Here is a 23,399-nt window from a genome sequence, read left to right as displayed (position 1 = left end):
TTCCTGGACTACAACTCCCGAAAGACCGCGGGGCGCCATAGGACGCCGATGGAGCCGGGACTGCGGTTGCCGTCATGCTGCGCGGGCCGTGGGAGTCCCGTCAGAGCCGGGACTGTCGCCTAAGCACCGTCCCAGCTGCTCCCGAGTGCTTCCCTGAACCGTAAGTGCGCCCCGGGGTTCCGTAAGTAGCCCCACTTTCCCTCTCATGACCCTCAAGTGCCTCTCAGGGTCCCGAAGTCCGTCCGCCCCCCCTCCCCTACTTGCCCCCAAAATGCTCCCTGTGTGTCCCCTCGGATCCCCAAGTGCTCTCCAACTGCCTCCCCGCCCCCTAAGCACCCCTCCAGACCCTTTAATGATCCCTCAAGCACCCCCCAGCTGGCCTCCAAGCGCCCCTCGAGTGTCTCCTGGGAATTGGCGTGATGACGACAATGTAGAGAAAGACCCTGACTATCGCAGTATCAGTAACAGTTCAGCCTTTAATTAAAATTTGAATCAAAATTGCGATTGCCGATGTGGAGGATGGACATGCCCGCGCACCTTTTCATGGCACTCCCGTGGTCCCTCTTGGAGCCAGGGAAATTCCAGGTAAAACATTCCTGCATGTTGCGCACATCAACATTTGACGGGAATCAGGAACAGAGTCTGTGTGGTGAACTTCCCTGACAGGGGGAGATAAATCCTGTCAGATGAAGAACAGGTTGAGAGGACTTTGGGGATCTGGAGTATACACTCCTGTGGCCTACCCTTCACCCCCTAAAACCCCAGAGACCCCCTCCATCCCCTACAGACTCCCCAGTAGATCCCAAATACCCTCAGAATCCCCTCAAAAGGCTCCATAGCTCCCCCACCAAACACCCTATGAACCCTCAGGACCCTCCTTAGCCTCCCTCTACAATCTCCTGAGGTTCTCTAAAATAACCCATAGATCTGCCCAAACCCCCAGCACTCCCCCACACCCCCCAGAAGGGGCTACCCCAGGTGGCTGCAATTAGTCATGGACTGCCTGAGCCACTTTTTGGGCTGATATCTAGGTAGGTATAAATCTAATTGAGAGATAAAATGTAATATAGAAAGGGGCCTCCAGGAGAGCAGGGGAGGGTCTTTGTCAGGGGACAGGGTGGTGGGTGAGGGTTTTCACCTGCCAGAGGGCAGGGTTAGATGGGATATTGGGAAGAAATTCCTCTCTGTGACGGTGGTGAGACCCTGGCACAGGCTGTCCAGAGAAGCTGCAGCTGCTCCACCCCTGGAAGTGTCCAAGGTTAGGCTGGACAGGGCTTGGAGCAACCTGGGATTAGTGGATGATGTCCCTGCCCATGGCAGGGGGTGGATCGAGATGACCTTTGAAGTCCCTTCCAACCCAAACCAGCCTGGGATTCTAAAAGTGGGGGAGGTTTGGCGTAGGTGACCTTGGCTGACCCCAGGTGCCCCCCCCGGCTGCTCCATAACTCACACTTCAGGAAGAGACAGCAAGAGAAAACCTAATGAAAAAGCTCCTGGGGGAGATAGGTTGGGGGGGGGCGTGTGTGAGTCCCTTGGGAACTGCTCCAGCCCTTTCCAGTCCCTCAGGTGGAGGCACTCGGGGCATGATTCCTACCCAATAGGCATCCCAATGTGGGAGAAGACAGGTTCAGCTTCTTGATCCAGCCTGTCCTGATCCCTCTGCAGAGTCTTCCTGCCCTCCAGCAGATCCACACTCCCTCACAAGTTGGTGTCATTTGTGAACTTAGTTTGACTTCCACTTTATCCCTTCATCCATCAATAAAGATGTTGAACAGGACTGGACCCAGCACTGACTCTAGGGGTCACCCACAAGTAATTGGGTGTTATGGATAGAGTGGGAGCTTCAGACAAGCCCTGTCTTAGGCTAAGATATTTGGGTACAGCTTGAATTAGGTGGCCTGCACCTAAACCACTCTGGCTCGCAAGTTCTAAGAGTGGCAGATCAGGCCTATTATAAAATTAGTTATTTATTGAATCGACAGGAGATAATAGACAAAAGGTCTTGAACAGAGTTACTTACTGCATGGTATAAAACAAATGAACTACTAGTAGATTACATAAAACAGTGCACAACATTAAGGTACCTATATCAAAGCTAGGAAAGAAATAGTATGGATTAGGAGTCAGTGTAACTTACCACCAAACTGGCAAGAGTGTGCAGAGTCCTTTCACTCAACCCTCAACAGAGGAACCACAAAACCAGGATCCCAACTTTGGGGGAAAGCCCCACACATTTCCAGGAAATGCGCAGAAACGTCTACTTTGTGAAAGTTTGGTGTTGCTTTGTGAAACAAAGTGTCTGTCAGAAATTCCAGCTTATCTTTCCACAATCTTGCTTCCACAGCAAGATGTTTATTGTCAGCTACAAGTGCCACTTCCATGACTGTGGTAATCGGCGGAAGAAATGCGGCACTCAATATGAGTGATCAGCAAATCTCAAAACTTTATTGATAGGCACATACATTTATATTGGTGTTAATGAGGCTAATACATATTGCAAAAAGTGAGCTCATCATTGGTTAGTTACTTATCAGCTAACTACGCCTACCTTATCATTCTTGAGGCTACTATGCTGCAGCTGTTTACATATTTTCTTCATGTTTCTAACTAACGATCCTCTCCCCCATCCTGATGTTGCACCAAGGGCACAGTGCCCTTGCCAGGTTTGGACACTGACTGCTGACTCCTATCCTCATCTCCTTCATCCCTAACTAACGGTATTATGTCAGTGTGACCTTTGTTAGCTAGCCAGCTGTTCACAAAATCCTCCACACTTCCCCTGTTTTTCTGTTGCACAAGCATAGTCTGATTAAATGCAGCAGATAGCATTCTTTGAACTATGTTCTGTAAGCACATGCAAAAACAAGGCAAAACTAACACTACTAACAAAGCTATAATGCCTACTATAATGATAATTCTAACAATAGAGCGCAACCATGATCCCAAGCCTAATGATTTGAGCCATTCATCAATGCCAGAGCCCGATTCTACCTGTAAATTTCCAGTTAACCTTCGCAGCTCAGAGAGCTGGGAATGAATGGACTGGGAATGATCAGAGAGGTTCATGCAACACATGCCCTCAAATTCTTCACAACCATGGTCTTGTGCCAGTAAAAGGAAGTCAATTGCAGCTCTATTCTGAAGCGTTGCATAGCGAATAGAATCAACATCAAGCAAAAGGTTAGAAAGTGCTAAAAAGGTGGCATTAGTTTGCTTAGCAAGCCAGCACCCTAGCTTGTTTAAAATGGCATGGGCACCTGCTGCTGATACCCCGGGAGCCAAAAAGGATGCTGCCACTATGGCCCCTGGGGACCAAAATTTTACATCATCTTTGCAGTCAGCAGCAAACGCATGGGCCATTCTTTTAATTCTGTGATAGCAGCGGCTCATATTAAGGATCATTGACGTATTGGTTGTGAGTAGAGACAAGCGACCAATTGTACATGGCCCCCCGCTCAGCATCGATGGGACACCGGGCCAAGCACGATCCCCACATATTAAAAAGTAACCTGCTGGTAATTGAATAGGGTCATTTGATGAGATCGACATCCTCTTTGTGGTATAATTGCACCAGGTCGTTGCATTGCGGTAAATGGCCATGCTGGAGGTTACAATAGTAGAATAGTTTTTGGCTGGCAGCTGACTTTTATGCTTAAACCTAAGGCACGCACCAGCCATCACTGAGCCTAACAGTTCCAATTCTTGGGGTTCCTGTGGTGCTATAGGAAAATGAGAAATCCATTGGTCCCAGTTATCTACACTGACCCTGGCGTCATTGGTTTTGCAGGTGGGTATTTTTGATGGGCATGGCCAGGGATCTGCCGGTAGCCCAACCAAACAGGTTGTAAATGGATTACCGGGAGAAGATAATGACAAGCAAATAGCCTCCTGGTTAGTTAAATTTGCCATGGTGATCTAAATATTAGTCTTGGGCTGAGGTGGGGCCCACGCTTGGTGGGTTCCCACTCCTTTGGCAATGTCTGGGCTGTCTATTAAGAGAGCAAATACGAATAAAACAGCAGCATAAGTCTGCCACATCACCCTGATTTTCCTGGGCGCTGTTTTGAACCATCCAGACATTTGGGGAATTAACAGGTTGCCCACAAGCCGTTAAGAATGTCTCTTCCTTCCTCTCCCCCTTTTCTTTCTTGAGCCGCCCAGACTTAATCTTTTTAGAGCTCTTAAACAATCGTCCCACGCTTGGTTAGGATCTTGATCCCCCAGAATCGGACCTATTACATCTAGCTGGGAGAGGGGAATGCCCCGACCACACTTAGACTGTAGGATACACGACTGAGATTGCCCTAAAGCGCGTCTGGCAAAGTGCTGGGTTTCCCACCTAAACCATGCGAGAATTTTCTGTTCTGGGGACTCATACAACTGTAACCCTTGGCGGCCAGGTAATCCTGTAAAGGCCTGGAGTTCTGCTTGCCAGGAGTCCCGCTGCCAATAAAATGCACAGCTTCTGCACCACAGCTCAGGTAACTGTGACTGATGCACCCACTTAGTTTGCTGACACCCCCCGCAAAAGAACAATATCCATGCAGCACACTGAGTATTTTGACACTTAATACAAGCTAATCTCTTAGGCCCTCTATGATAAAACGTATGAAGCGCCGGAATCAGGCTTAGTATACAGTCCAGAGATTGACACCGATCAATCGCTCGGTCAATGGCAAAGCTACAGTGTCCTTTCAGCTTGAGAAGTATCGGTCGAATGGTGATCAGCAGCTTTGCCTCCACTCGCCGACTGTCCTCTTCGCTCAGTTGTCTGAGGTCCGGTTCCATCTAACACGGCTGCTGGGGTCCATTTAGCAGGTACCCACAAGGATCCTGTGGGGGTAGAAACACAAAGATACCCGCAGCCCCAGTATAATACCTTAGCAGGATCTTGCCATTGTCCTGTCTTGGGGTCTCTATACTTTACCCATACGTCCTGCTTCACACTATCTTTCTCTGTTACATAATGACGAATTACAGCAGGAACTTTGCTTTCCCCAAAAACACACAGGTGATTTAAGACAAATAGACACTTTAGCAACCTCTCTTGCGGCTCTCTAATATCTTTGTATTTACCTAGATATTTTTTCAAAGTACCATTAGCTCTCTCTACAATCGCTTGTCCTGTCGGGGAATTAGGGATGCCTGTCACGTGTTCAATCCCCCACATTTGCATGAACTGTTTTATTCTTTTGCTGCTGTAGGCAGGTCCATTGTCTGTCTTAATATGTCGTGGCACTCCCATTACAGCAAAGCAGCTACTGAGATGCCTTTCCACGTGCCCTGCTTTCTCACCAGTTTGTGCTGTGGCCCATATAAAATGACTGTAGGTGTCTATAGTAACATGCACATACTTTATCCTTCCAAACTCAGCAACATGTGTGACATCCATTTGCCAGGTCTCATTTGTATTCAGCCCTCTGGGGTTAACCCCTAGACCTAACCCACAGCCCCCGTTATGATGACTACATATGGGACAGGCTTTGACTATTGCCCGTGCCTCTTCCAGAGATATCTGAAATTCTCTATGGAGGCCTTTTGCATTTTGGTGAAACATGGAGTGTGCCTCTCTGGCCAAAGTCTGCCTGGGAATTGGAGTCACATGTGTGATTGAGACTAGCTTATCTGCTCGTGCATTACCCTCTCCCAGACCAATATCCCACTTGTGACTTCTGATATGAATGACAGAGAAAGGATACTTCCTCAGCTTAATTGCCCTCTGTAACTGTATAAACAGCTCATGTAACCTCCTGTTCTGAACTTCTTTTATAGAGGCATCTTCTATTCGCTCGCATACTCCAGCGACATATAAAGAATCTGTCACAATATTGAGGGGCCCAGAAAAATGCATCATGGCCCAAACAACAGCCAGTAACTCCATCGTTTGTAAAGTATCCAGCTCGGAGGCCTGGAGAATTTGATGGTGCCATTGTCCCTTTTCCTGCCAGGTCACTGCAGCAATTTTGGATTTTCTTCCCGCATCCGTGTAGGCTGTTATAGCATCCGACAGGGGTTTCTGTGACTTTTTTGGGCATTGAATCCAACCCCATTGCCCTACCCAATTCAACGGTATATTGGGGATATCATCAGTGGCAATCACACTTCCGGCTCCCAACAGTGCCTCTTGTAATTCCACACTGTTTAACAGGTACCAGGTCAATGTATCTTTCTTCATTGGTACCCGTATCTGATCAGGCTCCTTTCCCATGATCTGTAGTGTCCGTTCACAACCCTTTTTGAGCAGCTCAGCCAAAATTTCAATTTTTTGAAGAAGGGTTTTATGCTGTTGAAGTGGAGGAGATATCCATTCCAAGGCCCACACCTCCCCCGTTTTTCTGTTTTGCTGAGTAAGTGCACCTAGTAAATATTTAGTTCCACACCAAACTGTCAGCTGTATAGGGAGGTTAAGGTCTCGTCTCCGGACACTGCCCTGCGTCACACAGTCCAGTATCTGTCTGTCTTCTTTGCTTGTTTAATGGTCAACGTTTCTCTTGCTCTTGATAAAGTTTCACATTCTTCATTGAAATCCATCTGGATTTTGCACCTGTTAAAACACAAACAAATCCCACGTCCCCGCAGGACTGAAGAATTTTCTCAAAATCTTAGAGGTGAAGAATGGGTCCTGGTTTCATTTTGCAATGTTACATAGAGAAATGTTAAGATAAGAGTAATTAGGAATAAATTCAGATAATACACACAATCAACAACACATACAAAATCAGAAAATTACCAAACACTACAACACTGAACTCTTATCCCAGAGTCTGCAACAGCTGATAAACCTTAAAATGACAGAGAACTGGAGAAATCATGTCCGGATTCATGGTTCTCCAAATCACCTCTGAAAATGGCTCAGCCGTCATAGATGGTCAAATTGCCAAGTCAAAAGGACTTGAATACTATTTGATGCAGAAAACATCTGGGTTGATTGTCAATCACTCCATCCAAATAGAGCTAGAGCTTGGCCAGAGCCCAAACTCTAATTGGTGAGTGTCACTTAACATACTTTTTAAACAGGACTTTTAAAAACAATCCTTATAAACAAAAAACTTTAGGGTTACAAACCAATTAAATTATCAAACAATTGAGTCCTTCTGAAGTTTCTGTCAAGACAGAGATTTTTCCAAACACAGCAAACTTCTTGAATTCTCTGCTGGAGTATTCCTGTAATAATAATTAAAAGAACTACAAAACTGGCAATTTGGATAAAAACCCTCAAAAACATCTAAATAGTTAGGAAATAAAAGACAGGATCGTGAAGAGACACGTGTCTTGCAGGTGATCACACAAAAAAAAATAGAAAAACACATGAAAGCCGGCTGCAAACACCACAACAACACACCAACAACAACTCTCATCACAAAAATCTGAAAACTCCCTAACAAGAAGTTCTTGAAGGGGTTAAGACAACCTTCCCAAAGTATTCATCTAGTATTAACAACAATCACTATCTATCAGCATTACTTACAAAAACTGAAAATAACAAAGGTTATAAACTTAATATAAATAATTCTTAAAACTTTGAATCATTGGGGAATTGACTGATGACCCCACAACAGGGTCTGATTGACCTTTCCCAAATGCTTTGTCTTCCAAGACACCTTGGGTAATTAAATCTTTACTAATACTTTCATCTTTACACGACATTTTGTTTCCCTGGGAATAATTTTTTACAATAGAAGCAGTTCCCTTTTTCTTTTTTTTTTTTTTTCTTTCTTTTTTTTTTTTTAATGAATTAAGCTGGCATTTTGTTATACTGAGATTTCTTACTGATTGACAACAATCATTAACTGAAAGATAACAGGCTGGTAAGGCTGGACAGTTTGCATAGATATTTTAAAACAAAACTGAGAAAGATGACAGATAATTTCAAACACAAATAATTCCACTTAAAATAAGGACAGTACAAAAACAATTAGCACATTTACATCCATTTATCTAATGCCATCTCTTAATGAATAGAAGAGAGCAAAGACCATAAAGACCATAGTATACAGAAATATTACAGTTTAAATCTTCTCACATGTAGTCCAAAAAGAAACTAGGAAGTTTATTTAGATTTTGTTCCCTTAGAAGGTTGTTCCTGCCTCAGGTAAGGGAAAGGCAATGAAGTCATGAAACTTAAAGCAATCAAACCCAAATACTCTAACAGTTTTAAAAAAGCAAACACGTTTACAAAAAAAAAAAAAACACCAAAAAACTGGTAAAGAAACTGTAAAGCCTGTGGAACAGTTGGGTAAAATGCCCCGTATAACTTCTGGATGAAGCACTGTGTGAATTTTCAGAAGTTTTTCATCCTGATATTGAAGAAAATTCCTGACCTGTTTTTTCTCAGACACTTGTTTGAATTGCTGCGATGGGCTGTCTGCTGTGGTTGCTAGGCAGCTGTGACAGGGCGGTGCTTTGAGGAATGTCTGCCCGCGCCCGTCTCTGCCTGCTTGGGCACAGCTTCAGTCTGTGCTATCCCGGGGGTGCAGAAAGGAACGCCCTCGCCCGAACCCGCGCAGCCCCGATCTCCTTTGGGCTCCGCTGTGCCTGGATCTCCGCTCGGGCTGGTTCCCCCTGGCTCTGCGCCAGCACCCGCAGCCAGCGGGAGCACGTCCCACACCGCTGGTGCTTTTGTGCGCTTGCAAAAAGTGAAAAAGCCCTCCCAGCTCCAGCTTTCGGGTTTCGCGTTACTGGTGCGCGTCCGCCGCCGCTACCACTGGCACTGCGCTTGTCGCTGCCGCATATTCGGTCCCCGCGTCTCGCCTTGGCTGGCCCGGCCCTGGCTGGCACTTCCCTCGCGATCTGTGCGCTTTCCCCACGGACAGCTGCCGTGCGAGTTTTTGTCACCGTGCGTGTCACTGGACCCGCGGTGCGCGTAACCGCCGCCAGCACCGAGCATGCCGCCGCCACCATACGCGTTCTCGCCGCTGCGTCTGCCCCGGGCTCTCCCGCGGCCCCTGTCGCTTTCCTGGTCCCGAACTTACACCACTCTGTTAATTCATGTACTGTATAAGGATTTTGAGAAACTCCTTGTGCATACCCGCAAGCTAACAACTGTGGGAGCTCTTTATGCAAGTCTATGTCCTTAACCTGACGCTTTTTTAAAAAGCAAGTAAATAAATAATATGCTGCTTGCCTTTCCATTTCCATTTCCATTTCCATTTTTGAGAACGTCGACGTTTTTGCAGCCCTTCAAGGTCTCGGCAGCACGTATCGGCCGGGCTCTTCTATAAGGTCACCCAGGGCGCGGCACTTTTCGCTTTTTCAGCAGTGCTTATTCGCCGTCCTTGCTGCTGTAGGACCCGAACTCCTTCACCGATCCACCGTGGTTGCCGTTACCGATTTAACGTCCGGGGTCACCATTTGTGGTAATCGGCGGAAGAAATGCGGCACTCAATATGAGTGATCAGCAAATCTCAAAACTTTATTGATAGGCACATACATTTATATTGGTGTTAATGAGGCTAATACATATTGCAAAAAGTGAGCTCATCATTGGTTAGTTACTTATCAGCTAACTACGCCTACCTTATCATTCTTGAGGCTACTATGCTGCAGCTGTTTACATATTTTCTTCATGTTTCTAACTAACGATCCTCTCCCCCATCCTGATGTTGCACCAAGGGCACAGTGCCCTTGCCAGGTTTGGACACTGACTGCTGACTCCTATCCTCGTCTCCTTCATCCCTAACTAACGGTATTATGTCAGTGTGACCTTTGTTAGCTAGCCAGCTGTTCACAAAATCCTCCACACATGACATCCAAATAACCACGAGACAAGTGGTCTTTAGTGATTTATTTCACCAATTAACAAGCTCTTGTGACAGGGAACATGTCCTGCTACACTGGCCCCAGCTGGATTTAGTTCCATTCCCCACCGCTCTCTGGGTTGGGCATCAGCCAGTTTTTCATCCAGCAAACAGCTCCCCTGTCCAATCCATGAGCAGCCAGCTCCTCCAGTGTCAAAGGCTTTACTGATGTCTATAAATATACATCCCCCACCGTTCCCTCATCTACTGATGGGTCATTCTGTCACCACCTGCAAACCCTTGACCTGGGCGGGAACAACCTGCAGCCCTTGGCAGACATGGCATTCCAAGGCCTCCCGAGGCTTTACCGGCTTTACCTGGACCGCAGCTGGCTGCTGGAGGTGAGCGTGGCTGCATTCCAGCCAGTGCAGGTGACACTGGGCGTGCCAATGCGCTGCACTACCTGAGCCAACACCTGGGGCAGCTGCTGCCTTTCCTCTACCTGCATAACCTCTGTGGCCTGAAGCTGCAGGCGCAGCAGCCACATGGCATGCGTGTGGTCCCACAGCGCTTCTTCCAGGGCCTCAGTGCCTTGCGCTCGCTCTACCTGTCACAGAACTCCCTCTCAGCCATCCCTGCTGATGCCGTTGATGACCTGCCACAGCTGCAGTGTTGCAGCCTGAATAGCTGCTAGTAAAGTCCAGGGTAAAGAAGCAAAAACGGCCTTTACGTAATATCCACGGATGTTTAATTCAGCCACACAGTAACATGTGCAGGTCCCAGGCACGCACACATGTGGGGATCCAAGTATCTCTCTCCCCAGGGGCCCAGGGTCACCCTCATCTCAGGGCAGTACAAAGATGAAGGCCAGTCAGGGAATAGGGAAAGGAGTGGCTCAGGGACACAGGAGGAGACATAGGAACAGGGGAAGGAGCCAGTGGGGTCTTAGCGGGTTTTTGAGGGAAGCTTCTTCTATTTCCCCAACCCAGGGGATGTCCCCAGGGTTTCCACACTGCAGTAGCTAATGCTGGCTGACAGCAGCAGTGGGATCGGCCACCTGCCTGCCGGCATCTTCAAGAACCTGAGCCAACTACGCAGCCTGAACCTGGAGAGTGCAGGACTGTGCAGCCTTGGCCCTGAGGTCTTCCACAAGCTGACACGACTGAAGGAGCTGCGCCTGGCCAAGACGAGCTGAGCACATTGGATGTGACTCCGGCCATGGAATTGCTGCTTTAATGTGTTTTACTTTCCGTAAGTTGTCTGGGCTTTGTTACACAAGTGGTCAGTGTTTCACCTTTTACAAATAAAGAGATTATGATGATGCTACTTATTAATCTCCCTTGGAGCACATCGGCAAGGCAGATACTCTGCTCTCAAGACTAACTTGTGCAGAATTTACCCTTCCCTTGTACATAGTTTTCCTTTGCTGGTCTATTCCCAGTGAACATCACCAAATCCCACAAGACCAGTCCTGACTGCACCAAACTAAAATCAAACTGTCAATGCTATTTTTCTCAAGGATTTCAAGGTTTATAAATCCCCTGTTCTGAAGTGACATGAGGTATGGCAGGCAAGACCTAAAGGGTTTAGGGAGAAAAGCAGCATTTTTTGTGTGTTTTTTTATGGAAATATTTTCACTCAGACATGGTAGGCTGTCCCTGCTGCTGCAAGGTTTGGGGAGGGAATTTGGGGACATCTGGCAGGTCCTGACATCTCATTTTTCCTTAAGAGAGGATTCTGAAATGGCAAAGGAAAAGTATCAGGAAACTTTAGATGCTGAGGAAAACTACCCAAATAATGGTTGCTGAGGTGTTGTTTGTGTTTTGGGCAGTGAAAGAATAGTTGGGGTTGGAAGGGCCTCTGGAGATCAACCAAAAAAATGTCCTGGTCTGGCACAATCACCTCACCTCAGAATGTCTGGGCTTTGGGAGGTGAAACCTAATTTGTGTCCTTGAAGAGATGGATGGAGTTTTGTCGAGGTTTGAGTTTGAAGGAAATAGAACTGTGAGTGTTTGTGAAAAACACGTTCACTCTCCTGTGAAAATTTTAAAAGTTTAATAAAGGACAATAGGAGACAAGGACCACAGAGCAAAGGTTATTATGATCAGGTGCATCTTGGCACTGGGCCAAGACCACACTGTTACCTTTGGGAATACCCCATAAATACCTTTTCCCTTACATCAGCCTGTTGCATATTCATAGACCCTCATGCATATCCATAAACTAGTTGACATTTTCCAGGAACTATTTTGTATGGGCCCTTCTTGGGTTCACCTTTTTAGAGCATGTGTGTTTCTTGGCTGTGGTTTTGGCTCCTTCTCCTTATCACTTCCAGTTTGGGCCTTGGTCCATACGTTCTTCAGCTGATGAGTGCTGATAGTTGGCATATCTGTAGCAGGTGTCCTCATCCTGTGTTCATTGAGTGTATCCCATCCAAGCAGGCATTTTAACACAAGCATAGCTATTTTACTACTATGTCTAAGCTTAATTAACAGTAGAAATACAAATGATATCTTTGTAACAAAGTTACTTTAACATCACGCATATAAACCCCATTTTAATATTTGCAAAAAGCCAATATTATAATATGTATCTATAACAGTCTTGCATTGCTCTCAGCTGCTTTTTGTGTTTCTCAGCCCTGTGGGATGTGGCAGGACAGGTGAGGTTCCTCCTTGCCCACCTCTCCCACCTGCTGAGTCCTTCTGAAAGGCTGCCAAGGGAGCAACACACTTCACTCCCCTCTTCCCTCCAGGAACTCTCCCATCATGGAAGGCAATTAGATCGGTTCTGTGATGTAATTATACGGAGTGCAGTGGGGAACCTTCTCCCTGCCTTCCGGTTTATCTCATGCACCTCTTCCTGCTTTATTCTCTGTTGCTCTGTCCTGCTCCCCCTGCTGTGAGTGTTTGGGGCGGGGGGGGGAAGTTGGCAGGAGACAAAGACTACTCACCCCTGAAGTGGCTGCTGGAACCCGGGCTGGCTCTCAGAACTCCGGTGCCGCGCCAGGAGTGGGGAACTGCCTGGGGATGGGGATTTAGCAGAGGCAGAACTTTTAGAGCCACTTGCTCTCATGTGCCAGACACAAGCCACGACAGGGACCAGGCAGAGGAGAAAGGACAAGGCTCTCCATCTTGAGGTTCCACAAGGAACAGTTTATTCCAGGTGAAGGGAGCAGCCGAAAAGCCCCCAGCTGTATTGTCCAAGGGGCTTTGTACAGATACAAGTCACGGGGTGGACACAAACAATGAACCAACAGGGAATCCTCAGGGGATGAGTGAGGGGATTCCATCGAGTGTCTGGGGCCAGTTGGGGTAGGAGGGTGGAGAGGATGGGTCACAGGGGCCAGTGGGGCTTCCAGGAGGAGGGGAATTCCAAAGGGGTAGTGCAGTCAGGGATTTAAGTGGCAGGAAAGGTTCGGGAATCAAGGGCTGGGTTGCCTTGACAGGCAAGGAGAGAGCTGGAACAAAGGGCAGGGAATGGCATGAGGGACAGCTTTGAGGGAGGGTAAAACCCAGGGGTAAACCAGCTTGGGGAGAACATGGGGGTACAACAGAACAAACCACTTAACAAGGAATCAAAAAATTCAAACTACAACAACCCCAATGTTCATGTGCCAACAGAGAGCTTTTATTTCATAAGTCCTTGCTTATATAGGGCATTTGAAAAACCTCATCTGCATACTTTCATAGGTCAGAACTCTACTCCCCTTCCTGGCCAGGGAAATGCCTGCAGCCTTGGGAGAGATGCGACTGGGCGAGGCCCCTGTCAGTCAAACCAGAGGCTGGTTGGTTTGCCTATCACAGACCAGCTAATATAGGGTAACACTGTGCTATCATTCATCCTTGTGCCATCTCTCCTCTCTGTATCCCTCTGCTCTGTTTCCTGTGCTCTCATTCCTCCCTGTAACTGGCAGAACAAACTTTCCCCCAATTGTCCATATGCCATCGTCACTTGTGAGTTGCTCCTGCTTTCACAGAATCACAAAATCAGTTTGGTTGGAAAGGTCCAACCTTCCTGCTCAGGCAGCATCATCCTGGGGCACATGGCACAGGATTGTGTCCACTCCTACAGTTTGCTGTAGATCCAGACGAGGTTCAGTGTAAACAAACCATGTGGTGGAAGTTCCTACTGAGGTGCCATCACCCAACTCATTGGCAGTGATGTCATGGAAAGGAGAACAAAGAGTGGACAATTTGGTTACCAAACTCTGGCAATATGAAGAAAGTATCTTTTTCACCCTATGAGCCTGCATCTTGTCTGTGGAAAAGACCTCCAGCAGCTGAAAGAAGTGCCCTATGCCCCACTAGCATAGACTGGAGTCTATCTGGGGCCAGTACCCCCTGCTCAAGAGAGAGGGGCCACCACTAGGTAACCTGTGGTTTTACTTGGCTGACCATGGTGAAGCCATACAGAAGTGGGATGGAAAACCCACCTCTGCCTTGGCAGCACAGGTATGTGAGTTGAGAGGAAAAATTAACCACCGCAGAAAACTCTTCAAGGAAAAATGCCACTCAGTTTCCACTGGCCAAGTCCTCAGGCAGTATTGAAGGGCTGATGTTACTTCTGACCCTCTGGAAGGGACCTCCAGGTCATATTTACAAGAAGCGAGCAATGAGTACCATGATCAGAGCTAGAGGGGCCCTGGCTCTAGCCAGATGTGAGAAAAGGACAGTGGGGTCTGTTGGACTGTGTGGATCCATGGCCTGGCACAGCAGAGCCACAGGAGCACAAGGCTTTAGTTGACACGGGTGCACAATGTACCCTGATGCCATCATGCAGGGGCAGAATCCATCTCTGTTTCTGGGATGACAGGGGATCCCATCAGGGACTATACTGGAAGCTGAAGTGCTGCTGACTGGGCATGAGTGGCAGAAAAATGCCATTGTCGCTGGCCTAGAGGCTTCGTGTATCCTTGGCCCAGATAACCTCAGGAGAGGTATTTCAAGGACCCAAAAGGACACCATTGGGCTTTGGGAGAGGTGCTGTGGAGACAGAAGAAATTAGGACAGCTGAATCCCTTACTTGGTCTTTCAGAGGACCCTTTTGCTGTGGGGCTGCTGAGGTATTTGAAGAACAGCAGGTACTGATGGCCAGTACACAGTGACACAGTGTCCCATTGGCAACATGGCACCAACTGGGACTTCAGGACCCCATCCATGAGGTGATCCGTGAGCTGGAGAGCTGGGCGTGCTCAGCAAGAGTCGCTCACCCCGTAATAGCTCCACATGGCCCCTGCCTGAGTCCTGTGGAGAGTGGACACTGACAGTGGACTGTCATGGCCTGAATGAAGTCACACCATCACTGACTGCTGCCGTGGTGGACATGTTGGAACTTCAGTAAGAGCTGGAGTCTAAGGCAACAAAATGGTTCCACTGTAGACATTGCCAATGCCTTCTTCTCCATTCCTCTGTCAGCAGATTCCCAGAGCTGGGGTCCCTCTTTGGGCCCCTAGCTTGAAGCTGCCCCAAATAGGGCCTTGGCCTCCCTATGCCCCCCTGCCCACACAGGTGGGTGTCGTGGTTTGGCCCGGAAATGTGTTTTTGGAAAGGTCTAAGTCGGGCCAATCAGGGGCCAAATTCAAAATTGGCATTTAAGGTGGCCACTAAGGGTTTGGATACACCTCTGAGAACACACGGGGGTTAAAAGCAGGAGATTCCCAGAGAACTTCCTCTTTGGGAATCCGGCGTTGGTGAGTAGAGTCTGGCCTCTCCCCTGCCCAGCTGCGCCTGGGTGGGGGAGGCCATGACAGGGAGGAGGCCGGGAGCCCCAAAAGGTGCAGAGGTGGAGGAGAACATGCAGGGATTGATGAGACTTGAGATGTCTGGGCAGCCCCCCCCGGAGAGAGGGACAGAGATTGTGCTGGCAACTCAGCCAGCCAGAAGCGGGGGATGCGTCGAGAGAAGGTGCCCGGCAGATGTGGGAGTCCTTGGGCAGGCAGAGTTGAAGATTTTAACCCCTTTGTAGACTAATAGAAACCTTACAAATACTGAATCCTCCTGAATCAGGATGAGGTGAGAGAGAGATGAGAGATGAGAGATGGGCAAGCGTGAGGAAAGCTGGAAGAGAGAAGAATCCTGAGTGGAAGAGATGATGGAGTGGCCTTGGGCTGGACTCTTTCTTGTATAGCCATGGACAGACCCGTGTTTTTTTTTTTCCCTGTGACCCAGAGACTGTATTTAGGGGGAGGCAACACCCGGGAGTCAAGAGTGAAGCAGCGGCGTGAACAGAGACGGCTGAAGGGGGTGTGGGATGCCCTCTGTCTCCACGGAGAGGAAGATCTCTGTTCATGAGGCCCCTCGGCCCCAGGGGGTGAAATTTGGGGGGGACTGGTGTCCCAAGAGTTGAGAGACTGCTGTTTCTGGAAGTGGGTGGAGCATCTTTAAACGGGGAGCCCTAAAGGCAGTCCTGGCCCGTGTCCAGTGGTGAGAGCACTGGACATGGGGGGAGAAGTCACGAGGGCCGATGTTCTCTGGGTGGGGCCATGGATGACGCGGAAGCACAGGAGGTTTCAATTGTGCTTCTGGGGGAGGCCCATGAGGCAAGGGGGGACTCCTCTCTCCCTGATGGATTTGAGGGTTGATAATTTGAGGGGTGGTGAATCTGTGGAGAAAAGGGAGGGGGAGGAGGAAGGTATTTGGAAGGTTTTCATTCTTAGTTTAGTATGTGTTCCTTTCTAGATTTGTAATAAATAAAGTGTTATGTTTTTTTTTTCCCTCCATCCCCGAATGAGAGCCTGCTTTGTTCTGTTCCCGGGTCACATCTCACAGCCACCATTTTGAAAATATACCCTTCATGGGGGCCCTGGCATTGTGCCAGGGTCAAACCATGACAGTGGGCTTGGTGACCACCTTGCTTAGTGCCACCGTCAGCTCCAGAGGGGTCCTGGGGTCCCTGATGAGGGGGGAGCAGGGGCTGATGATGGAGCTCTGTGCCCAGTCACATGGGGGGATGTCCTACTTTCAGAGGGGTCTCAGTCTTACGGGGAGGGGGGTGTCCAGTCCAGTGATGGGTCCCCTAATCCCATGGGAAGAGGGGTTGTGTATCCCAATCCCATGGGATACAGAATCTCAGTTCCAAAAGGTAAATCAGTTACATGTGAGTGTCTTAAGGCCATTAATGGGGGGGGTGGGGTGGGGGGAGGGTGTCAGGCCCCAACTCCATACAGAGGGGCCCAGATCCCTGGGTGGGACTAATTCCATGAAGAGGTATAGTGTCCCCTGTCCCATTGGCAGGGTCTCAAAAATGAAGTGGAGGAAGGATGTTCTTGCCCCATGACTGTTTGCCACACTGTTGGGGTCTCTCTTCCCCCCTGTATTCAGGGTCTTTCCCCTCTCTACTTTTCCTCTCCCAGAGGAACACAGAGCCACTAGAGTAATGTCCCAGCTGGCCAGGAAGAGTCCAGGCACCTCCTGCCACAGGGCACAGACATTGGGGTATGGGGGATAGGGTGGGAACGTGGGGGACACATGGGGACACACAGAAGACATGAGGACATTGTGGGATATGTGGGGGGACAGGTGGGACATGAGGGACACATGAGGGACCCTGAGGACATGTATGTACATGAGGGAGGGACTTGGGGACACAGGGTGAAAATGAGGGTGCTGTGTCCATGGGGAGAGGAAGTGTTAGAAATGATGCAACTCCTAAAATTTTTAACTAACTTTAGTCAGGCTTTTTTTGCCTAGGGGGAAGGGAAAATGGAAGTTTCTTTTCAAGAGATTCTGTTCCCTGGGCAAGACCTGACGAGCTTGACATCTCAATGGAGTAGGAGTTCCCAGAGGATACTCAAGAGAGAAGTGACCGTCAACACCCGAACATCCTTCCTGATGTGTCAGAGACGCTTGGTCTGAGAAAGGAGCAAGAGGAGAATGAAGAATGAGGACCTAATTAGCATTGGAGGCAAAGGGATCAATAACTAATAGGAAACCAGATACAAATAACTGTGTAACTTGTGGCCAATGAACAATGAACCAATGATTTTTTTCTGGGTTTTGACTGTGTAAGTACGTGAAAAACCTAATAAAGAACCGTGTATGATTGAATGGTTTTCTCTGCACAACACAGACAATGTGTGGATGAAGTAATGTCTGTTGCACATTCTGGCCAGAAAAACATCCTGGCCAGAGTAAAGTAATGCGTCTCAAAGTAGAAATGTTGTTACAGAGTTTTTGGGTTTTTTTCTGCAGTTTCAATGACAGCAGGACAGTGCCTCCATATCCCCGCCCCCCACATCACCTGTGTGTCCTTTTCCCCCAGGTGGATTTTATGGACAGGTGCAACCCTCAACTGATCCCCACTGGCCATGGGGAGGCACTTGGAACTACTGGGACCATGCTGGAAGCAACTGGGATCACAACTGGGTTAACTAGGATCATACAGAGAACAACTGGAACCATGCTGGAGAGTGACAGGGAGAAAGGGGAATCATACTTGGCGTGAATGGGAGCAACTGGGATCATGCTGGGATCATACTGTTATCATAGTGGGAGTGACTAGGATCATACCGGGAATGACTGGAACCATTACTGGAGGTGACTGGGAGCCACTGAGACCAGGGCCAGAAGGATCCAGCAAACTCCAGGCCTTGGTGCTGGGACAGCCCTGGAGCAGATTCCCTGGGGGAACCGATGGCACGGACAGGAAAACCGGGGCACTGAGAACACCCAGGCCTTGGGAAAGGCCGGTACTGCCTGGCTCACCTGATCTGCTGTGCCCAGGTGGCCTCGGTGGGTGTTGGACACGTGTGGGTGTGTCTGCCTGCAGCTCAGCAAAGCCTTTGGCACTGCCTCCATCTCCCTGCCTCTCCTGGAGCACCTGCAGCTCACGGCTGGGACAGGTGCCTCTCGCTCGGAACACCTGGCTGGTGGCCAGGCCAAGGAGGGTTGGGAATGGGGCCACAGCCAGCTGGGGCTGGGCACTGCTGGGTTCCCCAGGGCTCAGTGTTGGGGCTGCTCCTGTTCAACATCTGGTGTGGGTGGACAGCTAGGGGGAACTGGGAGGCTTGATGGGGTCAAATAAGGAGTGTGGTGGCCCACTGGGAGAACTAGGGGTTAACTGGGAGATATGTGAGGCAGTGCCCTCATGAGACCCCAAAGCGCACCTGGGCCACCATGTGTTCACTAACACCCCAATCTGCTTCTCCCACTGGATTTCATGGACAGTTGTAATCCTTGAGTGACCCCCAGTGGGTAGTGGGAGGCACAGGGAGCTACTGGGACCATGTTGGGAGCCAACTGAAGAGTCACTGGGAGCAAATGGAAGATGCTGGAACCATGTTGGGGGTACTGGGACCACAACTGGGGCAACTAGGATCATACAGGAGGGGACAACTGGAACCATGCTGGGTTCGTACTGGGAGCATCTGGAACCATGCTGGGGACAACTAGTATCATACTGGGAGTGACTGGGATCATAGAGGGATGATTCTAGTAGGGACAGGAATTGATTTGGACTGGTGGGGTGTGACAGGGATCATACTGGGAGTCGTTTTGATCATACTGGACTCACACTGGGAGTGACTAGAAAGCACTGGAATCACATTGCAGGGGACTGGAATCATACTGGGATCATTCTGGGAGTAACTGGAGCCATGCAAATGACCAGGAGCAACGGGAACCACACTGGGAGTGACCGGGATCACACCGGGACGATTACAGAGCCCGTACTGGGACGGCACTGACACGATAGCTGAGACTACCCGGGGAGCACCGAGGCGCGGGATGCCTGGGGGCGGGGCCATGCAGAGTTATGCTAATGAGCCCCGGCGGGCCCGGCACCACCGAGTCGCGGAGTCCAGCGGCGCAGAGCGGTCGCGCGCCCCGATTGGCGCGCAGGGGGAAGTGACGTCACGAGCAGCGCGGCGCGGCGGGAGATTTGAACGGCGCGGCGGATCCCGGGCGTGACGTCACTGGCGGGGAGCGGGGCTTGGGGATACCCGGGAGTGGCGTGGGCGGCCCGGACACCTGAGTGCGGCCTGACTGCCCCTGCCCCGGCTGCCGGGTCTCCTCCAGCCCCGCCGGACGCCTGGACTCGCCCTGACCCTGCGGTGGACTCGGCCACACCATGCCCCGCCCCAAACCCAGCCCCCGACGGCGCGGCGGTCCCCCCGCCCCCTCACCGCCCCGGCCGCGGGCACGCAGTGAGTGAGGGGCGGGGGACTCCCCTTATAGACACCTCCTATGGACCTCCCGCAACGAGCCCCCTTTTAGGCCCCCTCTAGAGCACTCCTGTTGTTGTCCTCTGCCCCCAGCCTGTGCCCTGTATGCCCCTATATGCTTCCATCACCTATAGTCACCCCACACTCCCTCTCCCCTATAGACCCCGTACTCCCTGTCCCCTATAACTCCCTTATATCGGCCATCACTGTAGCTCCCTATAGATCTCTCATACCCACAATGTCACCCCGGACCTTACAGATCCCTTATAACCCCCACGGTTTCCCCCGTTCTTCTGGCCCCTATAGTGCCCCATAGATCTCCTATAGCCCCCTGTGTTCTGCCAGGTCCTATAGATCTCCTATACCCCCATGTTCCTTCAGAGGCCCCCATCTGTGCCCCCCCCTAAGGCTAAACAGATCCTCTAAAGCCCCCACAGACCCCTATCCAATGCCCCTGCAGGGCGCCGCCCAGGTCAGCTGGCATTGCAGGAGATCCGCAAGTACCAGAGCAGCACCCGCCTGCTGCTGCGCCCCGGCTCCTTCGCCCGCCTGGTGAGAACCCCCCACATCCCAAAATGAACACTGCACCCTAAAATCCCCAGACATCCCAGTTTCCCCCACAGAACCTCCCCAGCACCCCCCATGGACTCTCAACCCCCTCCAGGACCCCACCCCCCCCAATTTCACTCCAGAACCTCCAACATTGTCTGGGATCTTCCAAACCACTCTGGATCCCCCCTCCTGGGATCCCCAAATCCATCCCAGGACACCCCAGATCAACCCTCTTGGACCCTACAACTTTCCCCAGAGCCTTCAAATCCACCCTGGGACCCTTCAGCTCCCCACACAACTCTCCCAATTACCCACTGGGACCCTTCAAACAATCCCTAGGACCCCTTCAAATCCAACCCCAAGTCCACCCTGGGACCCCTGAAATCCAACCTGGAACCCTCCAACCTCCCCTTGGACCCTATCCAAAAACCCACTGGGATTTTCCAACCCCCTACAGACCCACCAAGTTACCCCCCAGAACCCCAGATCACCTCCTGTGACTCCTCAGGACCATCCCTTTCCCCCAGAGCCCCCTCTCCACCCTGTTCCAGCCCTCCCCATGTCCTTGTCCTCCCCATGCTCATGACATGGTGGGTCCATCCTCCCCCAACATCCCTGCATGTCCCCCAGTGTCCTTCTGTGGTTCCAGATATCCTTGTGTCCTGCCACCTTCAGAGGCTGCTTGGATTGGGTGTTCCCTGTGCCCCTCCTGCCGTGCTGACACTGTCCCCCCTGTCCCAGCAGGGTGTCCCCAGGGGAGTGTCCCCATGTTCCCATGGCCGAGGGTGTTTCCAAGACGTTCCTAGAGTGGTGCTCCCCCTTGCTTCCCACCTGGGAGATCCCAGGGTGTCCCCATCATGATGTTACCACATCCCCACTCCCCAGTGTGTCCCTAGGTGTTCCTGTCCCCGCTGTTCCTCTCCCTGGGGTGTCCCCAAAGTGTCTCCAGGGTGACAACAAGGGTGTCCCCAGGTCCCTGGGATGTCCCCAGGGCAGTGTCTCCACATCTCCAGGGTGTCGCCATGGTGGTGGCCCCAGCCTGGGATGTCCCCAATGTCCCCGCACTCCCTGTGACCCCGCTGCCCCCATGTGCCCCCTCCCCGTGCCCTCCCTGCCACAGGTGCGGGAGCTCTGCCTACTCTTCACCCGCGGGGTCGATTACCGCTGGCAGAGCATGGCCCTGCTGGCACTGCAGGAGGTAGGGCTCGGGAGGCCCAGGCATGGTGGACGGGGGTCACAGAGGGACTGGAGGGGTCCTGTAGGTCCTGCAGGGGTATCCAGGGAACTTAGAGGGGTGGGGAGGGGGCTGAGGGGGATCTCATGGGTACTGAGAAGGTTTCCGTGGGGGTTGTGGGAGGGGGTTCTGTGGGTGCTGCAGGGGGGTCTGTGGGTGCTGGGGTGTCTCTGGGGGGCTGGGGAGGTCCAGGAAGGTCTCTTTGGATGCTTGGATGAGGCTGAGAGGTTTGTTGGGTGTGTGTGATGGGAGCTGAGGGGGAGTCTAGGAGGGTCTCCATTGGCTGGGGGGAGTCTATGGGTTCTGGGACAGGGTTCCATGGATGCTGAGAGGGTCTCTGGATGCTGGGTGGAGGGGGTCCCTTATTCCCGGGGTCTGTCAGGGATTGAGGATGGGTCACTGGGTGTTGATCCCCCCCTAACACATTTACAGGCACAAGGTGTTTCTGTCCCCCTCGTCACCTATGGGTGGGTTTGGAGGGACCCTGCCCCCCGGGTGTGTGCTGGGGGGGGGAGTCTCTGCCCCCGGGGAGAGCTGTGGGGGTTGGGGCATGCTGGGGGGCTTTGGGGACCCTCCCTCAGGTTTTGGGACACAGGCAGCAGAGGCCTTCATGGTGCGGCTGCTGGAAGACGCGTACCTGTGCTCCCTGCACGCCCGCCGAGTCACCCTGTTCCCCAAGGATCTGCAGCTGGCCCGGTGCCTGAGGGGACCCGAGGCGGGGGGCATCTGAATGGGGACCCCCTGAGGGTCTCTCCTGACAATCTCACCCCCCTAATCTTACTGGGACCTCCTATGGGATCGTCATGCTGAGACCCCCCCTTGGGATCCCCCAAGTCCCCCCACGTGGACCCACCCTAGAGACTCCCCCACCTCAGGATCCCCAACAACCCCTTCAGGGACCCATCCCAGGGTGGAGGTCCCCTTCCTTAGTCCAGCACCCCTACTGAGGACCCCTACCAATGATCCCCCTGGAACCCCCCACACCAGAATGCCAGTCCCAGGGAAACCTACCCAGGACCTCCACCCTAGTGGAGACCCTCCCAGTTCTGCTGTACCCCAGTAAATTAATAAATGTTTGTGACCCCTAGGTGCTGATGCTGGGGAGGATGGAGGGGATTTGGGGGTGAGGCACTGCAGGGGGGAACTCTGAAGGGGAGAACCCACAGGGAGGGGAACTCCGAGAGTTTTTTGCATGAGGGCAACTGGGATGGGGGCCAGGAAGGTCTTGGGGCCTAAGGGGTTTCATGTATAGTGGTGGTGGGAGGTTGCCTAGGGGACAGAACTTAGGGGATTAGTGCAGAGCTCAGGACTTTGGGGACCGTGCTTAGAGGTGGCTTGAACGAGGGCAAGGCTGCCTGTGGGGGACAGGGCTTAGTACCCCCGTGAGGGCAGGGCTCTGGAGGTGCCCCGTCCATGGGCGGAGCTCTGGCGGTGGGGCTTCAACGGGGTCTCTATGGGGCGCAGCTTGGGGGATCACACTTGGGGGCTGGGGCTGTGGGGGTTCTGGGTGTTCCCAGACTGCTGTTTCCGCTGCTGCCGCTTGAGGCGCTGCTGAGCAGGGAGGGGCGCTGCACCGGCAGGGGGCGCTGCACCGGCAGTGGCTGTGCCTGCGCCTGAGGGCGCGAGAGGGACCCCAGAACAGACCTGCCCAACCCAACCCTGCCCTAGCACCCCAACCCTCTCTTCCTCATGCCTTGGAGACCCCTCCCAAACC

General features: G+C 51.3%; 1 protein-coding gene and 1 long non-coding RNA gene across 2 annotated transcripts; both read left to right on the top strand.

The window, feature by feature from the left end:
• The first annotated feature begins 36 nt into the window (after positions 1–36).
• LOC135308441 (uncharacterized) lies at positions 37–17,785 on the top strand. The gene is made up of 3 exons (XR_010368867.1): positions 37–585; positions 10,727–15,076; positions 17,429–17,785. It is a non-coding gene; the product is annotated as an uncharacterized LOC135308441 (long non-coding RNA).
• Positions 17,786–19,518: 1,733 nt separating this feature from the next.
• LOC135308440 (histone H3-like centromeric protein A) lies at positions 19,519–22,772 on the top strand. The gene is made up of 4 exons (XM_064433341.1): positions 19,519–19,881; positions 20,360–20,451; positions 21,572–21,649; positions 22,281–22,772. The coding sequence occupies exons 1-4, from the start codon at positions 19,806–19,808 to the stop codon at positions 22,413–22,415; spliced, it is 381 nt and encodes a 126-aa protein (XP_064289411.1). The 5' UTR covers positions 19,519–19,805; the 3' UTR covers positions 22,416–22,772.
• Positions 22,773–23,399: the final 627 nt, after the last annotated feature.

The sequence above is a fragment of the Passer domesticus genome, chromosome 10 (genome assembly GCF_036417665.1).
Source record: "Passer domesticus isolate bPasDom1 chromosome 10, bPasDom1.hap1, whole genome shotgun sequence".
Taxonomy (NCBI): domain Eukaryota; kingdom Metazoa; phylum Chordata; class Aves; order Passeriformes; family Passeridae; genus Passer; species Passer domesticus.
Note: the sequence above shows the minus strand (reverse complement) of the source record. Positions and strands in the feature narration are given on the sequence as shown.

Excerpts from the sequence above, each read along its gene's own strand:
- LOC135308440 (XM_064433341.1), top strand. The coding sequence starts at position 19,806 with ATGCCCCGCCCCAAACCCAGCCCCCGACGGCGCGGCGGTCCCCCCGCC. Across the intron at positions 19,882-20,359 it reads GCCCCGGCCGCGGGCACGCA|GGCGCCGCCCAGGTCAGCTG; the intron begins GTGAGTGAGGGG and ends ATGCCCCTGCAG. Across the intron at positions 21,650-22,280 it reads CCCTGCTGGCACTGCAGGAG|GCAGCAGAGGCCTTCATGGT; the intron begins GTAGGGCTCGGG and ends TTTGGGACACAG.